A 23,674-nucleotide genomic window follows, 5' to 3' on the forward strand; every position below is an offset into this window, starting at 1 on the left:
TGACCGCCACATGGGACCAGGGACGCCGAGGAATGGGCAGAGGGTGCAGGAGACCCTGGGGACGCTGCCGTGGGTTCTTGCTTCTGGTGCACACTTCACAGGACAGGACGAATGACCTCACTTCTTTCTCCATGTCTGGCCACCAGAAGCGTCTCTTCAAGAAATCCAAGGTCCTCCAGGCCCCCGGGTGAGCAGTGAGAGGGGATGAATGACCCCACTGGAGAACCTTGGCCCGAGTTTGACGTGGAACGTACAAGAGACCAGGTGGACCCATCCCAGGACCAGGGTCCTGGTGTTGAGCTTGTCGGACAGCCTCCTCAACACCCCAGCGGACCGGGGCCACAATCTGGGACACAGGGATAATAGGCCCAACTTCGCTCTCCCTGTTAGTGGAAGAGAACTGTCTGGAAAGAGCGTCAGGTTTGGTGTTCTTCGAGCTGGGGTGGTACGACAGGGTGAAATCAAACTGACTGAAGAACAAGGCCCACCTAGCCTGTCGTGGATTAAGTCTCTTGGCTTGCTGGAGGTACTCCAGGTTTTTGTGGTCCGTCCAAACCAGGAATGGATGTTGAGCTCCCTCCAGCCAGTGCCTCCACTCCTCAAGGGCCAGTTTGACAGCAAGCAGTTCTCGATCACCCACGTCATAACGGGACTCCGCAGGACTCAGACGGTGGGAGAAGTATGTGCAGAAGGGAGTCTGACGTTTTTTCTGGTTTTTGTGGTCCGTCCAAACCAGGAATGGATGTTGAGCTCCCTCCAGCCAGTTTGACAGCAAGCAGTTCTCGATCACCCACATCATAACGGGACTCCGCAGGACTCAGATGGTGGGAGAAGTATGTGCAGAAGGGAGTCTGGCGTTTTTTCTGGTTTTTGTGGTCCGTCCAAACCAGGAATGGATGTTGAGCTCCCTCCAGCCAGTGCCTCCACTCCTCAAGGGCCAGTTTGACAGCAAGCAGTTCTCGATCACCCACGTCATAACAGGACTCCGCAGGACTCAGACGGTGGGAGAAGTATGTGCAGGGGTGCAACCTTCCATCCGAGCATTGAGAGAGGACAGCGCAGATGCCACTGTCTGAAGCGTCCACCTTGACAATGAAGGGTTGCGATGTGTCAGGGAGGACCAGAATAGGTGCAGTACAGAAGCGGTGCTTGAGTCCTTGAAAGCCTTCTCTGCCTGAGGAGACCAGACAAAGGGCCCTCCTGTCCTTTTGGTGAGGTCAGATATGGGCGCTGCTACCGAACTGAAGTTTCTGACAAACTTGCGGTAGAAGTTAGCAAATCCTAAAAACCGCTGAACTCCTTTCACGGACTCTGGGGTGGGCCAGTCCCAGATGGCCAGGGTCTTGGCTGTATCCATCTGAAGTTGTCCCATCCGTAGAATAAAGCCCAGAAAGGAGACCTCTGGGACATGAAATTCACATTTCTGGGCTTTCACAAACAGATTATTTTTCAGCAGCCTCTGAAGAACCTGACGGACATGGTGGCGGTGCTCATGCAAGTACTTGGAAAATATTAAAATGTCGTCAAGGTAAACAAAAGCATATCTGTTGATCATATCCCTCAGGACGTCATTGATAAGGGCCTGAAAGACTGCTGGTGTGTTGGTAAGTCCAAAGGGCATCACTTGGTACTCATAGTGTCCCGATGGGGTGTTAAAAGCAGTCTTCCATTCGTCTCCCTGACGGATACGAATGAGGTGGTATGCATTCCGTAAGTCCAACTTAGTGAAGACTGTAGCACCTTGGAGCAGGTCGAACGCTGTGGACATCAGCGGAAGGGGATAGCGGTTGCGTACTGTGATCTTATTCAGGCCCCTGTAGTCAATACATGGTCGCAATCCCCCATCCTTCTTGCCGACAAAGAAGAAGCCTGCACCAGCAGGTGAGGTGGAGGGGTGGATGAATCCCGAGGCCAGGGCGTCCTTGATGTATTCATCCATGGCCTTGCGTTCTGGCTGAGAAAGGGAGAACAGCCTGCCCTGAGGAGGGGTAGCACCGGGGAGCAAGTCTATGGCACAGTCATAGGCATGGTGAGGAGGAAGAGTGGCGGCCCTACTCTTGCTAAAAACCTCCTTCAAATCCCAGTACTCTGTGGGAACTTGAGATAACTCGGTGAGATCAGGGGGCTCAGCAGGAGACACAGGAGAACTAGAGAGCAGACAAGAGGCATGGCATGTAGGGCCCCATTCCACAACCTGGCTTGTTACCCAATCTATGCGAGGGTTGTGGCGGGTGAACCAAGGAAAGCCTAGAATCACTGGGAACTCTGGTGAATGAATCAGGTGCAGGGATATTTCTTCTCTGTGACCTTGAGCATGGAGAAGAACTGGAGAAGTAACTTGGGTGACTCTTCCATCACCTAAAGCTTGGCCATCCAGAGCAGACACAGACAAAGGAACTTCAAGAGGTACAGTCGGGACATTGATTCTACGGGCAAAGTGAACATCCATAAAATTTCCAGCAGCGCCGGAGTCTAACAATGCTTGGCACGAGTGGATGGACTCACCCCAGGAGATGGAGACAGGGATGCAGACTCCTTGGCCAGGAAGTTCGGGAGAGAGGGTAGTCCCCGTCACAACCCTCCCTCGGCTGGACAGGATGGTCCTTTTCCCAAGAGCTCGGGACATGATGCTCAGAAATGGCCAGGCTTGCCACAGTAGATGCAGCACTTGTCCCTCCTTCTGCGCTCCCTCTCAGATGCGGAGAGGTGAGTACGGCCAACCTGCATGGGCTCCGGACAATCACTGGAGGAGGTGGACGAACTCCAGGTCAAAGCAGTGAGGTAAGGAAGCTCAAGTTTTGGCTACGCTCTCTAATCCTGTTATCCAGGTGAATGGCATGTGAGATCAGAGTTTCAAGGTCACTTGGGCAACCTATAGAGGCCAGAACGTCTTTGATGGGGTCAGACAGACCATGGTGGAAAGCTGAAACCAGGTCAGTCTCATTCCATCCACTGACTGCTGCGAGCATCTGGAACGAGATGGTGTAGTCTGCGACACTTCCTCCCTGCCGGATGGACATGAGCTTCCTGGCTGCACCTTTGCTGATGTCTGACTGATCGAAGACACGAAGCATCTCCTCCGCAAACATCTTGAAATCGGAACACTCGGGTCCCTGTCTCTGCCAGATGGCTGTTACCCAAGCTCATGCCTTATCAGCTAACAATGTTATCACATATGCAATCTTGCTGCGGTCAGTAGTGTAGGTGGTAGACTGTTGCTCAAAGGTGAGTTGACAATGGGTTAGGAACTCCCGGCACTCACCGTGCTTGCCGTCATACCTCTGTGGTGCAGGAAGGCGGGGTTCATGAGGTGAAGGAGGCAGCGTGGCCGGAGGCACTAGAGCTGGAGCAGATGGTGGAGCAGGAGCAGAGGGAGGATCCGGAGGAGGAGATGGGGGCAGAGGAGTCAGCTGTGCAAGGGCATTCCCAATTTGCTGAAGCCGTGCATCGTGGCAAGCAAGGGTCTCTTCTTGGCTTACAAGTGCTTGTCCATGAGCGTCCATGGTAGCTCCAAAGCTTGTTAAAGCAGCCATTATCTTCTATAGTTCTGTCAGGTAGACAGCTGAAGAAGTCTCTGCTGAGTCAGTCATGACTGAGTCTTTCTGTTAGGTTGGGCTGGGAATTGAACCCGGGTCACTGGTGTAGTAACCCAGGAAACACCCACTAGGGTGAGCAGAGGAATGACTCAAGTGCAGAGGAGTGAGATCAAAGCTAGAGTTCAATAAAGTTTATTTGCCAAAGTTCAGAAGTCCAGATAAATCCACAGCTTGTGATAAAGCAAAATCCACAAAGGTAAAATATCTTCCAGTCAGGCAAATCCAAACACACAGGAGATACAAGAAAAAAAAAATCCAAAAGTTCCAACAGTCCAAAAAATCCAACACCAAGGGAGAGAAAGCAAAAAAATCCAAATGCTCAGAAGATACAAAAAGGACAGTTAACTAAGAACAGGTGGGGCACGAGGCACATGACTAACAAAACAAAGAAGCACATGGCTGTCAAAACAAACACAAATCCCCTAGCTGTCAAAACAAATGACATGACAAAGATACCATAGCGGCCTCTAGAGGCCAGGATAGTTACAAAGCCTAACAATAATATTACTAAAGTCAGATAACTATAGTATTACTATAGTTCAAGTACTATAATATTACTATAGTCAGATAACTATAGTATTACTATAGTTCGAGTACTATAATATTACTATAGTCTGGAGAACTATAGTTTCTAAAACTATAGTATAGTTATAGTCTGTAATACTATAGTCTCCAGAACTATAGTATTACTATAGTATAGTCCTATAGTGACAAAAATACCATCAAAATACTATAGTCACGATGACTATAGTATAACTATAATATATAACTATAGGATTTTTTCATAAGGGGTGGCTTATTAATCTATAGTGATGCTATAGTATTTCTAAATAAGTATAGTACTTCTATAGCACTAAATAATACTGCAGTCTTTATTGGGTAACTATAAGAATCCTATAGTTACTAGGTCAGTGTTTTGAATAGCTTTGGTAACTCTACTGTGCTGATAGTAAAACTATAGTAATCCTATAGCTACTACTATAGTATTTTTGTATAACCATAGTATTATTATAGTTTTAATGATAATACCACTGTGCCACGGGCGATTGCTCTAAGACAGCAAGGGAGGCTCAGCCTCCTCTAAAAATGACGAACATCTTGTAGGATGAATTGCGCTAGGCTTATGTTAAAGCCCACCTTATAACATTGCTATTTCAGATCCAGAATCATAGAAATATATGTGCTCAACCCACTACAGTGTGAAATCATTCCGTTATAACTTTCCCCAGTTCGCCTAATGTGCGCGTGAGTTTTTCCCCCTCGTGACAGCGTGATGCAGCCCAGCCTCAGTGGACTTCAATGGCATTTGGGAGCTCTGCGCTTTCAATTTCAAAATGCAAGACGATTATTGGACAAATACTGTGAAAACGCCTGCCCACTGGACTCCCAGCCTCACAGTGGACTTCAATGGCATTTGGGAGCGATGCACTTTTCAAAATCAAAATGCAAGACGATTATTGGACAAATACTGCGAAAACGCCCGCCCACCGGACTCCCAGCCTCAGTGCACTTCAATGGCATTTGGGAGCGATGCGCTTTTCAATATCAAAATGCAAGACGATTACTGGACAAATACTGTGAAAACGCCTGCCCACCGGACTCCCAGCCTCAGTGGACTTCAATGGCATTTGGGAGCGATGCGCTTTTCAATCTCAAAATGCAAGATGATTATTGGATAAATACTGCAAAAATGCCCGCCCACGGACTCCCAGCCTCACATGGGAGGGACATGGCAGTTTCCGCAAGGAGACTGGTGATTGGTGAAAGCGGCCGGATATTTTCTTTGATTGACAGCTCGTTTCAACTATAGACAGGCAGCGGTACAGTGTTGCCAGATTGGGCGGTTTCCCACCCAATTGGGCGGTTTTAAGTGCATTTTGGCGGGTTTTGAACATATTTTGGGCTGGATAACGTCAGCAGTATCTGGCAAGATCAGTTCAGTCCCATGCGTATTCGCAAGTGCCGTGGTGTATTGTAAGAGATCGGCTTACATTTCGATTTCATTCATTACATACGGTTTCTACCAGCTTTTTTAGTTTGTATATATTTTCATTGTAAATAAAGTGTAAATATAGTGTTGTCAAGTTTGCTATCTTAGTTCCAGAAATTTCGTTTATTTGAGTGACTGAACTTGAGGGGGCTAGTCAGCTAGCAAGAAAGCTGCACACGGATGCCAAGCATTGCTGATTTAATTTTGGCGAAGCCATTTGCCAGTCTTCCTTTCGAGGAAAAAATTAAAATTAAAGAGCAGGGTAGACCAACGCCTCAAATTGACTTGGTGAAAAAGGTAGGGAATAATACTCGTTCCTTTCTGCTCTCCTGGTACGAGAAAGTGAATTGGCAAACAGCAAGTGACCCACATCAACAACAGTAAATAGGCTACTTTAGTAATATGTCATGGATGGACCAAAAATATAGAATCTATTTAAAATGTTTATGCTGCATATATTATATTGGAATATATGTTTTTTCTGGATATGAATTAAACACCGCTACAATTTGGAAAACATTTTTAAACAAAAACACAGCCGAGGTCAATTTTTAAACAACATGCCACAATTTTAAAATATAAAATGTTAAAATATAACCCCCCCCCCCCCCCCCCCCCAACACCACCATCATGTATATTGGACAGTAGGGTAATGGGCCAAAAGAACCTGTTATTTCACAGTTTGTGACCCTGCCAACAATCAGCCAGATCAGAGGCAAGAGTATGGGCAAAATTGATGAGTTTTTTCTTTTAAAATCTGGAAATATCATAACCGACCAGCCTCCCCTGTTTGAAAGACTACCAGCCGCCACTGCACTGTGCTGACAGTAAAACTATAGTAATCCTATAGGAAATAATATAGTATTTCTAGAAAACTACAGTTTTACTATTGTTGTTATAGTAATACTATAGTGATACTATAAAAACTATAGTTATACCATAGTATAACTATAGGATATTTTCATAAGGGTAGGGGCGGGGTTCACCCTGAGCAGGTCACCAGTCTGTCACAGGACTAATAGAGACACACAACCCTCACACACACACACACCCCTTCACACTCACACACACACCTTCACGCTCCCTCACTGTCACTCTCTCTCTCTCTCTCTCTCTCTCTCTCTCTCTCACACACACACACACACACACACTCAATAAAACAACAACGTGCCCCTTTAAAGCTGTAGGCATGGTGTGTAAATCAAATGGTGCTAACAGGAAAAACACCGGGGGGTGAATACTTTTGCAAGACACTGTATCTGTTCATTGTTGGCTTGAATTAACCCTGAGGTTAATGTGACCCTGTTCTTGTTCCCTACACCCGGAGGTGCCCTCTGTGGGGGGGCTTTGGCTCGTTTGCCCCAAAACTAAAGCTTACTAAATATCAAGCGGAGCAAAGAAAAGCTGCACATCACGAAACAAACCAAAACACACACAAAAATATAAAATCACCATCATAAAAATACAGATCTCATAACATTCAGCAATAATCCCTGTTCCTACAGCCACACCTGTGGGATTGTTAAAGAGTGTGATGAAGGTGTTGGGTCTGAGTGCAGATCAGTGTTAGTGAGAGTGATTACTAACAGAGAGCACGAGCTGATGGGACTGAAACAAACACAAAGCTGTCTGAAAGTGTAAAGCAGTGAATGAAGAGAGCAGAGCCGCTGCATTTTATTTCATTCAATCCGAATTCTCTCATTTTTATAAATAATTCCTGTTCAGTTTCTCTGGGTTTTGAGATTACACAGTGTTTTGTCACTTTTTCACTGTTCCTGGGTGATAAGAGCAGGGGGTGAGGGTTATGGGTGTGTGGGTTATGGGTGTGTGAGTGTGTGGGTTATTAGTGTGTGGGTTATGGGTTATGAGTGTGTGGGTTATGGGTTATGGGTTATTAGTGTGTGGGTTATGGGTTATTAGTGTGTGGGTTATGGGTTATGAGTGTGTGGGTTATGGGTTATGGGTGTGTGGGTTATGGGTGTGTGGGTGTGAGGGTTATGGGTGTGTGGGTGATGGGTGTGTGGGTGTGTGGGTTATGGGTGTGTGAGTGTGTGGGTTATGGGTGTGTGGGTGATGGGTGTGTGGGTGTGAGGGTTATGGGTGTGTGGGTTATGGGTGTGTGGGTGTGAGGGTTATGGGTGTGTGGGTTATGGGTGTGTGGGTGATGGGTGTGTGAGTGTGTGGGTTATGGGTGTGTGGGTGATGGGTGTGTGGGTGTGAGGGTTATGGGTGTGTGGGTGATGGGTGTGTGAGTGTGTGGGTTATGGGTGTGTGGGTGTGAGGGTTATGGGTGTGTGGGTTATGGGTGTGTGGGTGATGGGTGTGTGAGTGTGTGGGTTATGGGTGTGTGGGTGATGGGTGTGTGGGTGTGAGGGTTATGGGTGTGTGGGTGATGGGTGTGTGAGTGTGTGGGTTATGGGTGTGTGGGTGATGGGTGTGTGGGTGTGAGGGTTATGGGTGTGAGGGTTTTGGGTGTGTGGGTGATGGGTGTGTGGGTGTGGGTTATGGGGGTGTGTGGGTTATGAGTGTGTGCGTTATGGGTGTGTGGGTGTGGGTTATGGGGGTGTGGGGGTTATGGGGGTGTGGGCGTGTGATTGTGGGTTATGAGTTAACTCCACATTAATGCCCGTAGTTTTGGAACAGGATGTCCAACAAGTTCATCCAGGTGTGATGGTCAGGTGTTGGGATTCGCTCCCCAATAGACCTCCATTAGTGATTCAGATTATTCCCATTTTTGACCCCTAGGTGCAATAATCACTCTAAATGGGGCTGTGAACGCAGAGCACAATGATTACACAACGCTGAGAAAGATGAGAAAATCGACAGAACACGGGCTTACCTCTGTCAAACAGCAACATTGTTGTTTTATTGAGTGTGTGTGTGTGTGTGTGTGTGTGTGTGTGTGTGTGTGTGAGAGAGAGAGAGAGAGAGAGAGAGAGAGAGTGTGTGTGAGTGACAGTGAGGGAGCGTGAAGGTGTGTGTGTGTGTGTGTGTGTGTGTGTGTGTGTGTGTGTGTGTGTGTGTGTGTGTGTGTGTTATAGTTCTCCAGACTATAGTAATACTATAGTTATCTGACTATAGTAAGACTATAGTCTGGCGAACTATAGCATTACTATAGTCTAGAGAACTATAGTTTCTAAAACTATAGTATATCTATAGTCTGTAATACTATAGTCTCCAGAACTATAGTATTACTATAATATAGTCCTATAGTGACGAAAATACCATCAAAATACTATAGTCACGATGACTACAGTATAACTATAGTATATAACCATAGGATTTTTTCATAAGGGTCACCTGAAGCCAGCTGGGATTGGCTCCAGCTCCCTCACGACCCGTAATGGATAAGTGGAATAGATCATGGATGGATGGATGGATTTATTCCTTTAAGCTTTTACAGTGACTCGAGATCGGTCCCCTCGTGTCACCCAGAGCTCTGGGGCAAATCGCGAAACAAGACAGGAACCCCATAGTTTCACAGTCTTTATTCACAATTCCCCAGAAAATGAAGAGAAAACAGATTTTATATATATATATATATATGTGGGTGGGTGGGTGGGTGAGTGCAGACTGCGTGCGAGTGAGGAGACCTTGCAAGTTATCTGCAGCAGAGCAGGACACGTTATCGCAATGGTATGCAATAATAAGCAAAATGTTCAGACATCTCTGATGCACAGCCTGTTCTTAAGATAGCACAGGGCAATGGAATGTTCCACAAAATATTTGCACATGTCAGTAGAGCATATAAGAACAAAAGGTTCCAAATAAGTTAATACCTTCTTGGTTAAACTGAGATCAAGAATAAATCCTTGCAATTATCTAAAAAAGCCAGCACAGTTCTGGAAGAACATTCTTTGGACAGATGAAACCAAGATCAACCTCTACCAGAATGATGGAAAGAAAAAAGTATGGTGAAGGTGTGGTACAGCTCATGATCCAAAGCATACCACATCATCTGTAAAACACGGCGGAGGCAGTGTGATGGCTTGGGCATGCATGGCTGCCAGTGGCACTGGGTCACTAGTGTTTATTGATGATGTGACACAGGACAGAAGCAGCCGGATGAATTCTGAGGTATTCAGAGACATACTGTGTGCTCAAATCCAGCCAAACTGATTGGTCGGCGTTTCATAATACAGATGGACAATGACCCAAAACATAAAGCCAAAGCAACCCAGGAGTTTATTAAAGCAAAGAAGTGGAATATTCTTGAATGGCCAAGTCAGTCACCTGATCTCAACCCAATTGAGCAGCATTTCACTTGTTAAAGACTAAACTTCAGACAGAAAGGCCCACAAACAAACAGCAACTGAAAACCGCTGCAGTAAAGGCCTGGCAGAGCATTAAAAAGGAGGAAACACAGCGTCTGGTGATGTCCATGAGTTCAAGACTTCAGGCAGTCATTGCCAACAAAGGGTTTTCAACCAAGTATTAGAAATGAACATTTTATTTACAATTATTTAACTTGTCCAATTACTTTTGAGCCCCTGAAATGAAGGGATTGTGTTTAAAAAATGCTTTAGTTCCTCACATTTTTATGCAATCATTTTGTTCAACCCACTGAATTAAAGCTGAAAGTCTGAACTTCAACTGCATCTGAATTGTTTTGTTCACAATTCATTGTGGTAATGTACAGAACCAAAATTAGAAAAATGTTGTCTCTGTCCAAATATTTATGGACCTAACTGTATGTGAACCTTTGCTTTCAGTATCTGGTGTGACCCCCTTGTGCAGCAATAACTGCAACTAAACGTTTGCGGTAACTGTTGATCAGTCCTGCACACCGGCTTGGAGGAATTTTAGCCCGTTCCTCCGTACAGAACAGCTTCAACTCTGCGATGTTGGTGGGTTTCCTCACATGAACTGCTCGCTTCAGGTCCTTCCACAACATTTCCATTGCATTAAGGTCAGGACTTTGACTTGGCCATTCAAAAACATTCACTTTATTCTTCTTTAATCATTATTTGGTGGAACGACTTGTGTGCTTAGGGTCGTTGTCTTGCAGCATGACCCACCTTCTCTTGAGATTCAGTTCATGGACAGATGTCTTGACATTTTCCTTTAGAATTCACTGGTATAATTCAGAATTCATTGTTCCATCAATGATGGCAAGCCATCCTGGTCCAGATGCAGCAAAACAGGCCCAAACCATGATACTACCACCACCACACTTTACAGATGGGATAAGGTTCTTATGCTGGAATGTAGTGTTTTCCTTTCTCCAAACATAACGCTTCTCATTTAAACCAAAAAGTTCCATTTTGGTCTCATCCGTCCACAAAGCATTTTTCCAATAGCCTTCTGGCTTGTCCACGTGATCTTTAGCAAACTGCAGATGAGCAGCAATGTTCTTTATGGAGAGCAGTGGCTTTCTCCTTGCAGCCCTGCCATGCACACCATTGTTGTTCAGTGTTCTCCTGATGGTGGACTCATGAACATTAACATTAGCAATTGTGAGAGAGGCCTTCAGTTGCTTAGAAGTTACCCTGGGGTCCTTTGTGACCTCGCCGACTATTACACGCCTTGCTCTTGGAGTGATCTTTGTTGGTCGACCACTCCTGGGGAGGGTAACAATGGTCTTGAATTTCCTCTATGTGTACACAATCTGTCTGACTGTGGATTGCTGGAGTCCGAACTCTTTAGAGATGGTTTTGTAACATTTTCCAGCCTGATGAGCATCAACAACGCTTTTTCTGAGGTCCTCAGAAATCTCCTTTGTTCGTGCCATGATGCCCTTCCAAAACGTGTTGTGAAGATCAGACTTTGATAGATCCCTGTTCTTTAAATAAAACAGGGTGCCCACTCACACCTGATTGTCATCCCATTGATTGAAAACACCTGACTCTAATTTCACCTTCAAATTAACTGCTCATCCTAGAGGTTCACATACTTTTGCCACTCACAGATATGTAATATTGGGTCATTTTCCTCAATAAATAAATGACCAAGTATAATATTTTTGTCTCATTTGTTTAACTGGGTTCTCTTTATCTACTTTTAGGACTTGTGTGAAAATCTGATGATGTTTTAGGTCATATTTATGCAGAAATATAGAAAATTCTAAAGGGTTCACAAACTTTCAAGCACCACTGTATGTGTGTGACTTCAGAGAGGAGCTCAGTGTGGTGATAGATTTGGGATAGAAACTGTTTTTGAATCTTGTGGTGTGTGCTTTGTTCTGTAACACTTGCCTGAGGACAGACATTCGAACAGCTGATGGGCGGGGTGGGATGAGTCCTTTAGGATGCAGTGTGTTTTCTGCAGGCAGTGGGACGTGTATATGTCCTCAAGAGCAGGCAGATGCTTGTTGATGATTTTTTTCTGCAGTCTTTCTGACTCTTCACAGTGCCTTCTTATCCGCTGCAGAGCTGTTACCATACCATATCAAGATGCCACGTGTGAGGACGCTCTCAATGGTACAGCGGGAGAAGGACATCAGCAGCTGTTGGGACAGATTGATTTTCCTGAGAGTTCTCAGGAAATAAAGTCTTTGTTGTGCTTTTTTAATGAGGCAGTGTGTGTTGTATGTCCACGTCAGGTCCTCTGATATGTGTGAACCCAGGAATCTGAAACTCGAAACTCTCTCTCCACTTCTTCTCCATTTATGTTCTGTAGCAGATGAACATCTTGACGTCTCCTGAAATCAACTATCAGTTACTTGGTCTTTTTAGTATTCAGAGCTAAGTTGTTCTCAGCACACCAGTCTGTCAGCCTCTGAACCTCCTCTCTGTCGGAGTTTCACTTCCACAAACTACCAGCACGTCAGCGTTTCTCATCCGCAAACTACCAGCATGTCAATGTTTCTCCTCCACAAACTACCAGCAGGTCAGCGTTTTGCATCCACATGATACCAGCAAGTCAATGTTTTGCACAGGGTTCCTACACATTTTCAAATTTAAAATTCCAGACTTTTTCCATACTCAAATTCTCAGGTTTGGAGACTTCAGCGAACAAACTACTCATATATTTAAAAGAATTACTTGAAAATCAAACAGGTACTCACATTATAACATACCACCAAAATGCATACCATATTTAGCTTGGCCTAAAATTTGTATCAGTGCCCTGTTTTTGTCATAAATATATATACACATTACACAAAATACAGGATGCCACTCTGACGCACACGTATCTGATGCACACTTCAAGACATTAAAACACAGGTGTGTGAAGATGTCAAGCACATACAGGATGTCCCGAAAAAAAATGTATACACACGTTTAATCACTGTAAAGTACTGTATGTGTTTATTAAAATCCATGTAATTTTCAAAGAGTAATAGAATTTACAGACATTTTATTATTTAGTCACAGCCTGTTCTCAAACTGACATCCATTCTGGTCCAGTCACTGCTGACAATGCAAATCACATTCAATTCTCTTGGTATTTTTGGACATTCACTTTCAGTGACTGTTGCAGGTCTCGTAGCGTAGACTATAAACATCAGTTAGAGGCAGTGATAAAACAATAAAGTGATGTCTGTAAATTCTATTACACCTTGAAAATGAAAGGAATTTTAATAAACACCTACTTCACAATGATTCAAAGTGTGTATACATTTTTTCGGGACACCCTGTATGTTGTGCACACACACAAGTTTACTGAAGCTTCTAATTTGAAAACAGTCATTATGGCATTTTTTGTATTTACTATTGTGTTTTATGAAGGCCCTGTGTTAGTTCCACTGTAGATCACATTTTGTCCACATACCAAGAGATGGCAGACGTGGCCGAGACGTGGCCACCCTAACCAGTATGTAATGGCTGCAGTGCCCTTGAGCAAGGCATTTAACCCCACATTGCTCCAGGTTGTAACCATGTTGTACCCTGTAATAACTAAGTGGCTTTGGATAAAAGCGACAACTAAATGTAATCAGAGATGCCTACCCCAAATTTTCAATTTCAGTATTCTTGAAAACATTTTTCAGTATTTTGGAATGACTTTCAGTAACATTAATTTATGCACATTTCCATTATAAAAGAGGTGTATATACCAATATGTTTAACATTTAAATTATTAAAAAGAACTGTTTTGTGTGAATTGAATAAACAAAACACGAGCAGCCATCTCAACTGAATTTCCACTCAACAAATTTCTAGATCATACAATATATCACATTTTTCTAAATACAATAGTGTTCCCTGTTTGCAGACATTACGGTTGACTACCAATCATTGGTATTGAATGTAACTCCTCAAAAGTATTATATTATATTGCCTGGCAAAATGTTCTACCTGTTTACGGATTCTAATAAAATTAAAAAAAAAAATTCTTATTTCATGCCAAAGAGAGTCCGACATTGTTATCTTAATGTCCCAATATATAAATACTTCAGCATAATGCTTCAGAAGAGACACTGAATAAAATGACATTTATAATTGTATTTAAAACAGTGGAATGATCAATTTTTTGCCACAATCCCAACAGCACTAATCATAAAATTCTGTTTTTGATCATACTACATGTACATTTCTACTTGCAACACTGAAAAGACTTTGAATTAAAGAAGCACAGCCAGTGTTTGATATTTCAGTGAATAAAAATCAGACATGTAAAAAGAAACTGAATAAGTTTAACTCACATTTCATGGCACTAATTGGCAAGTTCAACTCCAAGCACAGGTCAACCATCACCGCTTCAGCACGTGTCACGTTCCGTGTCTTTTCATCCACAGATTTCGTAAAAAACTGCTGGATACCCCCAGATTTACTTTCCGCCTGACTCGCCATTTCAGCATACTCCATATGTTTTTGTTTTTGTAGTTGACATGCCGCGTGCAGTCATCGCGACCATCATGAGTGATGTTAATGTCAGTTCTACACAGTTTGCAGTGCGCGTATCCATTGCCCTTTTGACTGGGTGTAACGCACGGCCATTCTACCGTATCGAAAATAGCGCGAGCAAATGTGCGGAATCTGCGCATGTCACACACAGCATGTGCGGTTGTCGTAAAAATAAATAGACATGAATTGCGCATGGATTGAAAAAGTCGCTTGGACATTTAAAAACAACTCACTGGAATTTTTTAAGACTTCATAATAATTCCGTACAGAATAACACTGTTTGCCGTAACATCGTATTTACGTAACTTTTCCGTACAAAATACGGCCAATCCGTACTAGTAGGCATCTCTGTGTAATGTAATTATAATAATAATGTAATAACAGCATTGTTCAGTTTATATGTATGTTTGCGTACACAGCCTTCATATTTTTGTTGGCAGTTTTTTTTGTCTTGGGTCGCTTGTTTTCAGGGTCCATGTGCCTTATTTTTCTAGCAAATTCTGGCAACACTGCCAAATAAGCCATAAGCATTTTTACACTGACTGGAGCTATGATGCGTGTTCACGCGTGTTCAAGAGGCGTTTTGTAGCAGGGGGTTTTCCTGCGTCTTGTCCAAAGTCTTGCAAGAAGCAAGCAGGTTCAGGGGGTGTGGCGGAGCGCATGCCAGTACAACAGAACACCCGTTTCCCTCCCTCCGCATTTCAACACATTTCTTTGGCAAAATTCAACTGAATGTCGGAATGTTGAGCTTCATTTTACTATGTAGCGGCAAAGGTCTGGAAACACAAATATTTCTCCATACCCTAATTTCCATTTTCCATACTTTTCCAGACCTGGAAAATACTAAAATCAAACTCCATACTTTTCCATACTGCGTAGGAACCCTGAGTGCGCCCAGAAGTTTGATATTTAGCTGTGTCACGCAACACAATTATTGCAGCGTTCAGTGAAGGCTTAGCTAGTGTTATATTTCCTCCTCCCCTCCCGTGTCTTTTTGGAGTGCTAGTTTTAACTGTCTGTAGTAGCCAACAGGATAAAGCCTGGCAGATACATGCAATAAACACGGGCAGTCATGGAAAGATGCTGATAGCTCCTGTTTTAATTAGTTAGTTAGTGCTAGTGTAGCCTGGTGGCTATAAAGCTTGCCAGTTGTTGTTGCTAATTAATGAAAACTCTGTGCATGAAATTAGACAACAGAAGACAGATGCAAGCCTTGTGCAGGTTAAGAATCTGTGCTTTTGTCACTATAGTTTTCTTTTTGCCCAGTTTGAACTCAGTCATAGCATAATTTCTTTTCACCTGAGCTAAATACATCATGGCAACATGTAGGCTATATTCCAGTCCTCATGTTTGTTAAAAATGGGTTCATGAATCTTTTTCATGAACATTCTGTTTGATTACATAGGACACAAAGAAGTGTAGTGCCAACCAGGAGGAGGTTTCGACAGAGGAAGCAGAACCTACAGGTGGTCAGGTGAGGTGTAAAGTTAAGAACAGGCATAAGTAGGTCAGCAATGACACTGAATGTGATATATGTTGAATAGGGCAGCCAAAAGTTAATTCACATTGGTCTGAAATAAGTAGAGCTCTGAGACACAGCTCCCAAGATATGTCTACTAATTATATGTTCTTTTTCACATAGGATGTTCAGACATCCAGTGAAGGGGCAGGACAGATAGAAGGAGAGGTGGCTGGAGCTTCAGGGCTCCAGGTGAGGTTTTGGTTCTCTGATGTGACATATATGGAATATACTAACAAATGATCTTAGTAAACATATGTTATTTTGCCAGTTACTTTGAACTCAGTCATGAAATAATTTATTTTCTATAGCCTGAGCTAAATACATCATGGCAACATGTAGGCTATATTCCAGTCCTCGTGTTTGTTAAAAATGGGTTCATGAATCTTTTTCATGAACATTTTGTTTGATTACATAGGACACAAAGAAGTGTAGCGCCAACCAGGAGGAGGTTTCGACAGAGGAAGCAGAACCTACAGGTGGTCAGGTGAGGTGTAAAGTTAAGAACAGGCATAAGTAGGTCAGCAATGACACTGAATGTGATGTAGAATAGGTCTACTAATTATATAATATTTTTGTTTTTACATAGGATGTTCATACATCCAGTGAAGGGGCAGGACAGATAGAAGGAGAGGTGGCTGGAGCTTCAGGGCTCCAGGTGAGGTTTTGGTTGTCTGATGTGATATATATGGAATATACTAACAAATTATCTTAGTAAATATGCCATTTGAAGTGTTAGTCTTTATTAAGTATGAGTGTGGTTGTGTACACGTGATGTATGATCAAGTTTTTTTTGGGGGGGGGAGTAAGCTGTAATGTCCCTACCAAAGCTTAGACCAAACCTACGCCCTTGCTTAGAATACCCAGATGATTTAGCTTTAAGGCAGAGAAGCTGTAATCCGCGGCTAGCCTCTACAAATGACGCAAAAGATGCCACTGTTTATTAAGAACGTGCAGAAGGCATCTAGCTTCATCTAACCTATTCTGGGATAAACTGCGGTCGTGTACTCACTGATATAGGTCAGTCTGAAAATCCATCTGGCTGAGGAGCAGCTGCCTTTTCTGTTCTTTTTCTTCTTTCCCATGTCTTCTATTGTAAATTGGCTTGCAACGCCTTGTGGTAGCTTGCATTGCGCCATCTTCTGTACAGGAGGAACCTAGCAGTCACAGACTTCAATGCAACTGGCTTTTCTCATGCGGTGCCGTAACATGTCAATCATCTGGGGGGGCACCTGGGGTAGCCAATCAGATTCCAGGGGAGGCTAGTGCTCCCCTTAAATAGGGCGCGGTCACTGGGAAGACACACAAACACATTAATTAATGACAGGTGTAGTGATTCTGCCACTTACCTTCCCTGACTCCACCCTCCTGTCACAGACCGATGCTTGACCACGCCCCCGCTGCCACAGCTAGAGTCAGTCATGACATGGTACCCTTAGAACCAATTAAACCCCCAGCCTTCTGATCAGTATCCTAGAGGCAGAATCCAGGACTCAATGGCGTAGATTTATATAGGGATGGTAGGGACATATCACAATCAATATTTGGGGAATACAAAATGGTCCCTACCAATATTTACCATTTTATTTTAATATAGCAAAAATCTACATTTATTAATGTAATATTTCAATAGGGGCGGCACGGTGGTGTAGTGGTTAGCGCTGTCGCCTCACAGCAAGAAGGTCCTGGGTTCGAGCCCCGGGGCCGGCGAGGGCCTTTCTGTGTGGAGTTTGCATGTCCTCCCCGTGTCCGCGTGGGTTTCCTCCGGGTGCTCCGGTTTCCCCCACAGTCCAAAGACATGCAGGTTAGGTTAACTGGTGACTCTAAATTGAGCGTAGGTGTGAATGTGAGTGTGAATGGTTGTCTGTGTCTATGTGTCAGCCCTGTGATGACCTGGTGACTTGTCCAGGGTGTACCCCGCCTTTCGCCCGTAGTCAGCTGGGATAGGCTCCAGCTTGCCTGCGACCCTGTAGAAGGATAAAGCGGCTACAGATAATGAGATGAGATGAGATATTTCAATATACTACGCAGTGGTAGCATTAATTTAAACGTTTTGTTTATGAGAGGTTCCGAGATGTATTCGGAGCTATGACGACCCATGCCGCTATTTCATTGGCTGCAACAGAGCGATGGCCATCAGTGGTGCCAGTCAGGCAGCCTCACGCCAAAGCAGAGGTCCATGTGCTGTGGTGCTGAAAGCAGCAACGCATCTGGCTCGTAATGGCCTGAAACTGTATAAATTTGTCATTCTGAATTTGACCACTGTTCTACTTTATAAGCTTAAGAGACAACAATGCCATTGCCACCAAAAAAGAAACGGGACATTAGAAGTTATTTCACCACCGCGACAGTAAGTATACAGGGTTCCTACACATTTTCAAATTTAAAATTCCAGACTTTTTCCATACTCAAATTCTCAGGTTTGGAGACTTCAGCGAACAAACTACTCATATATTTAAAAGAATTACTTGAAAATCAAACAGGTACTCACATTATGACATACCACCAAAATGCATACCATATTTAGCTTGGCCTAAAATTTGTATCAGTGCCCTGTTTTTGCCATAAATATATATACACATTACACAAAATACAGGATGCCACTCTGACGCACACGTATCTGATGCACATTTCAAGACATTAAAACACAGGTGTGTGAAGATGTCAAGCACATACAGGATGTCCCGAAAAAAATGTAGACACACTTTTAATCACTGTAAAGTACTGTATGTGTTTATTAAAATCCGTGTAATTTTCAAAGAGTAATAGAATTTACAGAAATTTTATTATTTAGTCACCGCCTGTTCTCAAACTGACATCCATTCTGGTCCAGTCACTGCTGACAATGCAAATCACATTCAATTCTCTTGGTATTTTTGGACATTCACTTTCAGTGACTGTTGCAGGTCTCATAGCGTAGACTATAAACATCAGTTAGAGGCAGTGATAAAACAATAAAGTGATGTCTGTAAATTCTATTACACCTTGAAAATGAAATGAATTTGAATAAACACCTACTTCACAATGATTCAAAGTGTGTATACATTTTTTCGGGACACCCTGTATGTTGTGCACACACACATGTTTACTGAAGCTTCTAATTTGAAAACAGTCATTATGGCATTTTTTGTATTTACTATTGTGTTTTATGAAGGCCCTGTGTTAGTTCCACTGTAGATCACATTTTGTCCACATACCAAGAGATGGCAGACGTGGCCGAGACGTGGCCACCCTAACCAGTATGTAATGGCTGCAGTGCCCTTGAGCAAGGCATTTAACCCCACATTGCTCCAGGTTGTAACCATGTTGTACCCTGTAATAACTAAGTGGCTTTGGATAAAAGCAACAACTAAATGTAATCAGAGATGCCTACCCCAAATTTTGAATTTCAGTATTCTTGAAAACATTTTTCAGTATTTTGGAATGACTTTCAGTAACATTAATTTATGTGCATTTCCATTATAAAAGAGGTGTATATACCAATATGTTTAACATTTAAATTATTAAAAAGTACTGTTTTGTGTGAATTGAATAAACAAAACACGAGCAGCCATCTCAACTGAACTTCCACTCAACAAATTTCTAGAGCATACAATATATCACATTTTTATAAATACAATAGTGTTCCCTGTTTGCAGACATTACGGTTGACTACCAATCATTGGTATTGAATGTAACTCCTCAAAAGTATTATATTATATTGCCTGGCAAAATGTTCTACCTGTTAACGGATTCTAATAAAATAAAAAAAAAATTCTTATTTCATGCCAAAGAGAGTCCGACATTGTTATCTTAATGTCCCAATATATAAATACTTCAGCATAATGCTTCAGAAGAGACATTGAATAAAATGACATTTATAATTGTATTTAAAACAGTGGAATGATCAATTTTTTGCCACAATCCCAACAACACTAATCATAAAATTCTGTTTTTGATCATACTACATGTACATTTGCACTTGCAACACTGAAAAGACTTTGAATTAAAGAAGTACAGCCACTGTTTGATATTTCAGTGAATAAAAATCAGACATGTAAAAAGAAACTGAATAAGTTTAACTCACATTTCATGGCACTAATTGGCAAGTTCAACTCCAAGCACAGGTCAACCATCACCGCTTCAGCACGCATCACGTTCCGTGTCTTTTCATCCACAGATTTCGTAAAAAACTGCTGGATACCCCCAGATTTGCTTTCCGCCTGACTCGCCATTTCAGCATACTCCATATGTTTTTGTTTTTGTAGTTGACATGCTGCGTGCAGTCATCGCGACCACCATGAGTGATGTTAATGTCAGTTCTACACAGTTTGCAGTGCGCGTATCCATTGCCCTTTTGACTGGGTGTAACGCACGGCCATTCTACCGTATCGAAAATAGCGCGAGCAAATGTGCGGAATCTGCGCATGTCACACACAGCATGTGCGGTTGTCGTAAAAATAAATAGACATGAATTGCGCATGGATTGAAAAAGTCGCTTGGACATTTAAAAACAACTCACTGGAATTTTTTAAGACTTTATAATAATTCCGTACAGAATAACACTGTTTGCCGTAACATCGTATTTACGTAACTTTTCCGTACAAAATACGGCCAATCCGTACTAGTAGGCATCTCTGTGTAATGTAATTATAATAATAATGTAATAACAGCATTGTTCAGTTTATATGTATGTTTGCGTACACAGCCTTCATATTTTTGTTGGCAGTTTTTTTTTGTCTTGGGTCGCTTGTTTTCAGGGTCCATGTGCCTTATTTTTCTAGCAAATTCCGGCAACACTGCCAAATAAGCCATAAGCATTTTTACACTGACTGGAGCTATGATGCGTGTTCACGCGTGTTCAAGAGGCGTTTTGTAGCAGGGGGTTTTCCTGCGTCTTGTCCAAAGTCTTGCAAGAAGCAAGCAGGTTCAGGGGGTGTGGCGGAGCGCATGCCAGTACAACAGAACACCCGTTTCCCTCCCTCCGCATTTCAACACATTTCTTTGGCAAAATTCAACTGAATGTCGGAATGTTGAGCTTCATTTTACTATGTAGCGGCAAAGGTCTGGAAACACAAATATTTCTCCATACCCTAATTTCCATTTTCCATACTTTTCCAGACCTGGAAAATACTAAAATCAAACTCCATACTTTTCCATACTGCGTAGGAACCCTGAGTGCGCCCAGAAGTTTGATATTTAGCTGTGTCACGCAACACAATTATTGCAGCGTTCAGTGAAGGCTTAGCTAGTGTTATATTTCCTCCTCCCCTCCCGTGTCTTTTTGGAGTGCTAGTTTTAACTGTCTGTAGTAGCCAACAGGATAAAGCCTGGCAGATACATGCAATAAACACGGGCAGTCATGGAAAGATGCTGACAGCTCCCGTTTTAATTAGTTAGTTAGTGCTAGTGTAGCCTGGTGGCTATAAAGCTTGCCAGTTGTTGTTGCTAATTAATGAAAACTCTGTGCATGAAATTAGACAACAGAAGACAGATGCAAGCCTTGTGCAGGTTAAGAATCTGTGCTTTTGTCACTATAGTTTTCTTTTTGCCAAGTTTGAACTCAGTCATAGCATAATTTCTTTTCACCTGAGCTAAATACATCATGGCAACATGTAGGCTATATTCCAGTCCTCATGTTTGTTAAAAATGGGTTCATGAATCTTTTTCATGAACATTCTGTTTGATTACATAGGACACAAAGAAGTGTAGTGCCAACCAGGAGGAGGTTTCGACAGAGGAAGCAGAACCTACAGGTGGTCAGGTGAGGTGTAAAGTTAAGAACAGGCATAAGTAGGTCAGCAATGACACTGAATGTGATATATGTTGAATAGGGCAGCCAAAAGTTAATTCACATTGGTCTGAAATAAATAGAGCTCTGAGACACAGCTCCCAAGATATGTCTACTAATTATATGTTCTTTTTCACATAGGATGTTCAGACATCCAGTGAAGGGGCAGGACAGATAGAAGGAGAGGTGGCTGGAGCTTCAGGGCTCCAGGTGAGGTTTTGGTTCTCTGATGTGACATATATGGAATATACTAACAAATGATCTTAGTAAACATATGTTATTTTGCCAGTTACTTTGAACTCAGTCATGAAATAATTTATTTTCTATAGCCTGAGCTAAATACATCATGGCAACATGTAGGCTATATTCCAGTCCTCGTGTTTGTTAAAAATGGGTTCATGAATCTTTTTCATGAACATTTTGTTTGATTACATAGGACACAAAGAAGTGTAGCGCCAACCAGGAGGAGGTTTCGACAGAGGAAGCAGAACCTACAGGTGGTCAGGTGAGGTGTAAAGTTAAGAACAGGCATAAGTAGGTCAGCAATGACACTGAATGTGATGTAGAATAGGTCTACTAATTATATAATATTTGTTTTTACATAGGATGTTCATACATCCAGTGAAGGGGCAGGACAGATAGAAGGAGAGGTGGCTGGAGCTTCAGGGCTCCAGGTGAGGTTTTGGTTCTCTGATGTGATATATATGGAATATACTAACAAATTATCTTAGTAAATATGCCATTGGAAGTGTTAGTCTTTATTAAGTCAAGCTAGTGTGAATATAAACCAGGTTACGTTTTGTTTGCTCTATAGGAGGCAGTCAGTCAGTGCGTTTACATGCACATAGAGAAAATCGAATTTCTGCCGTTGCTTGACTGAAATCGAAGTTCTAAATGGCATGGAAACACCTTAGCTCGGCTGAAATTGAACCGAACTTGATTCCTCGTAATCGAACTACACGACCTAGATCATGCGATTTTTGACGAGCTACTTAGTGCATGTAAACCCTATCGAGCGAGCTACTTCAGCACTGCCCCTTCCGGAAGTGACGAGTGACGAGACCACAAGCGGGAAACACAACAGCCTCGGTCGAAAAAAAACAACAACAAACAGCCTTGGTCAGCATGACACGTCACCTTAGCTGCCACTTTATTAGGAACACTTGTGTCTGGGCATGTACGCACCCATTTCCAATTAGTTGGTAAGTTATTAGCATGTTAGCAGGCTAACAGTTAATATGTTCATCATTACAGATCAACTTCAACTTAGTGGCCATTTTATTAGGAACAGTTCTGTTCGGACATACAAACTACAAGTACTTCTTGTGAACAGGAACTGATAACTTTGTTTATACAGTGTTGCCAGATTGGGCAGTTTTAAGTGCATTTTGGCGGATTTTGAACATATTTTGGGCTGGATAACGTCAGCAGTATCTGGCAACACTGCTCTTGAATAGCTCTTCTTCATGACAACAACCGGAAGTGTACCAACACAATGGGGCGTGTAGCGCCACCTGTGGCTCGGGTGCACAATGTACCTCACACAATAGCTCGATTTCTTTGTGTGCATGTAGGATTGGATTTCTCTGGCACCCCTGCTGGGACCCTTTGCTCGATTACCGACAGCAGCTCGATTTGGATGTGCATGTAAACGCACTGAGTGTGAGCGCCAGTGACCATCAAGCAAGTCAGGGTAGCAGTGTCCTGGACATTGGGAGTGCACCATACCAGCCTGATGCAAAATTCATTTCAGCACAGCAGCTGTCCAATAGGAGGCTGCTGTTTCAGGCCAAATGGTTTAGTCTCTATCCATGGCTGCATTATAGCCCTACCATACAAAAAGTTCTTTGTTTTGAGTGTGTCAAAGCCTTTACGATCAAAAAGACCTCCCTAGAAAAAAACACGATCCTGCATTTAGCCTAAATGGTTTTGGCAATTGGAAAAATGCTTCTGAGAGCTTTACCCGCCATCAAAATAGCAAAGCACACCTTCATGCGGTCACTGTGAATGCAA

The 23,674-nt window shown here is 42.9% G+C and overlaps 1 protein-coding gene across 1 annotated transcript in view; it reads left to right on the plus strand.

Annotated features, from left to right (window-relative positions):
* The first annotated feature begins 1,408 nt into the window (after window positions 1-1,408).
* LOC132898648 (interferon-induced very large GTPase 1-like) overlaps window positions 1,409-23,674 on the plus strand; it is a 33,696-nt gene continuing 11,430 nt past the window's right edge. The window contains exons 1-9 of the mRNA XM_060940367.1: window positions 1,409-1,498; window positions 15,778-15,846; window positions 16,015-16,083; window positions 16,310-16,378; window positions 16,481-16,549; window positions 21,566-21,634; window positions 21,803-21,871; window positions 22,098-22,166; window positions 22,267-22,335. Coding sequence (XP_060796350.1) covers window positions 1,409-1,498; window positions 15,778-15,846; window positions 16,015-16,083; window positions 16,310-16,378; window positions 16,481-16,549; window positions 21,566-21,634; window positions 21,803-21,871; window positions 22,098-22,166; window positions 22,267-22,335 — 642 coding nt within the window. The remainder of the gene's footprint in view (window positions 1,499-15,777; window positions 15,847-16,014; window positions 16,084-16,309; window positions 16,379-16,480; window positions 16,550-21,565; window positions 21,635-21,802; window positions 21,872-22,097; window positions 22,167-22,266; window positions 22,336-23,674) is intronic.

The sequence above is a fragment of the Neoarius graeffei genome, chromosome 14 (assembly GCF_027579695.1).
Source record: "Neoarius graeffei isolate fNeoGra1 chromosome 14, fNeoGra1.pri, whole genome shotgun sequence".
In the NCBI taxonomy this organism is placed as follows: domain Eukaryota; kingdom Metazoa; phylum Chordata; class Actinopteri; order Siluriformes; family Ariidae; genus Neoarius; species Neoarius graeffei.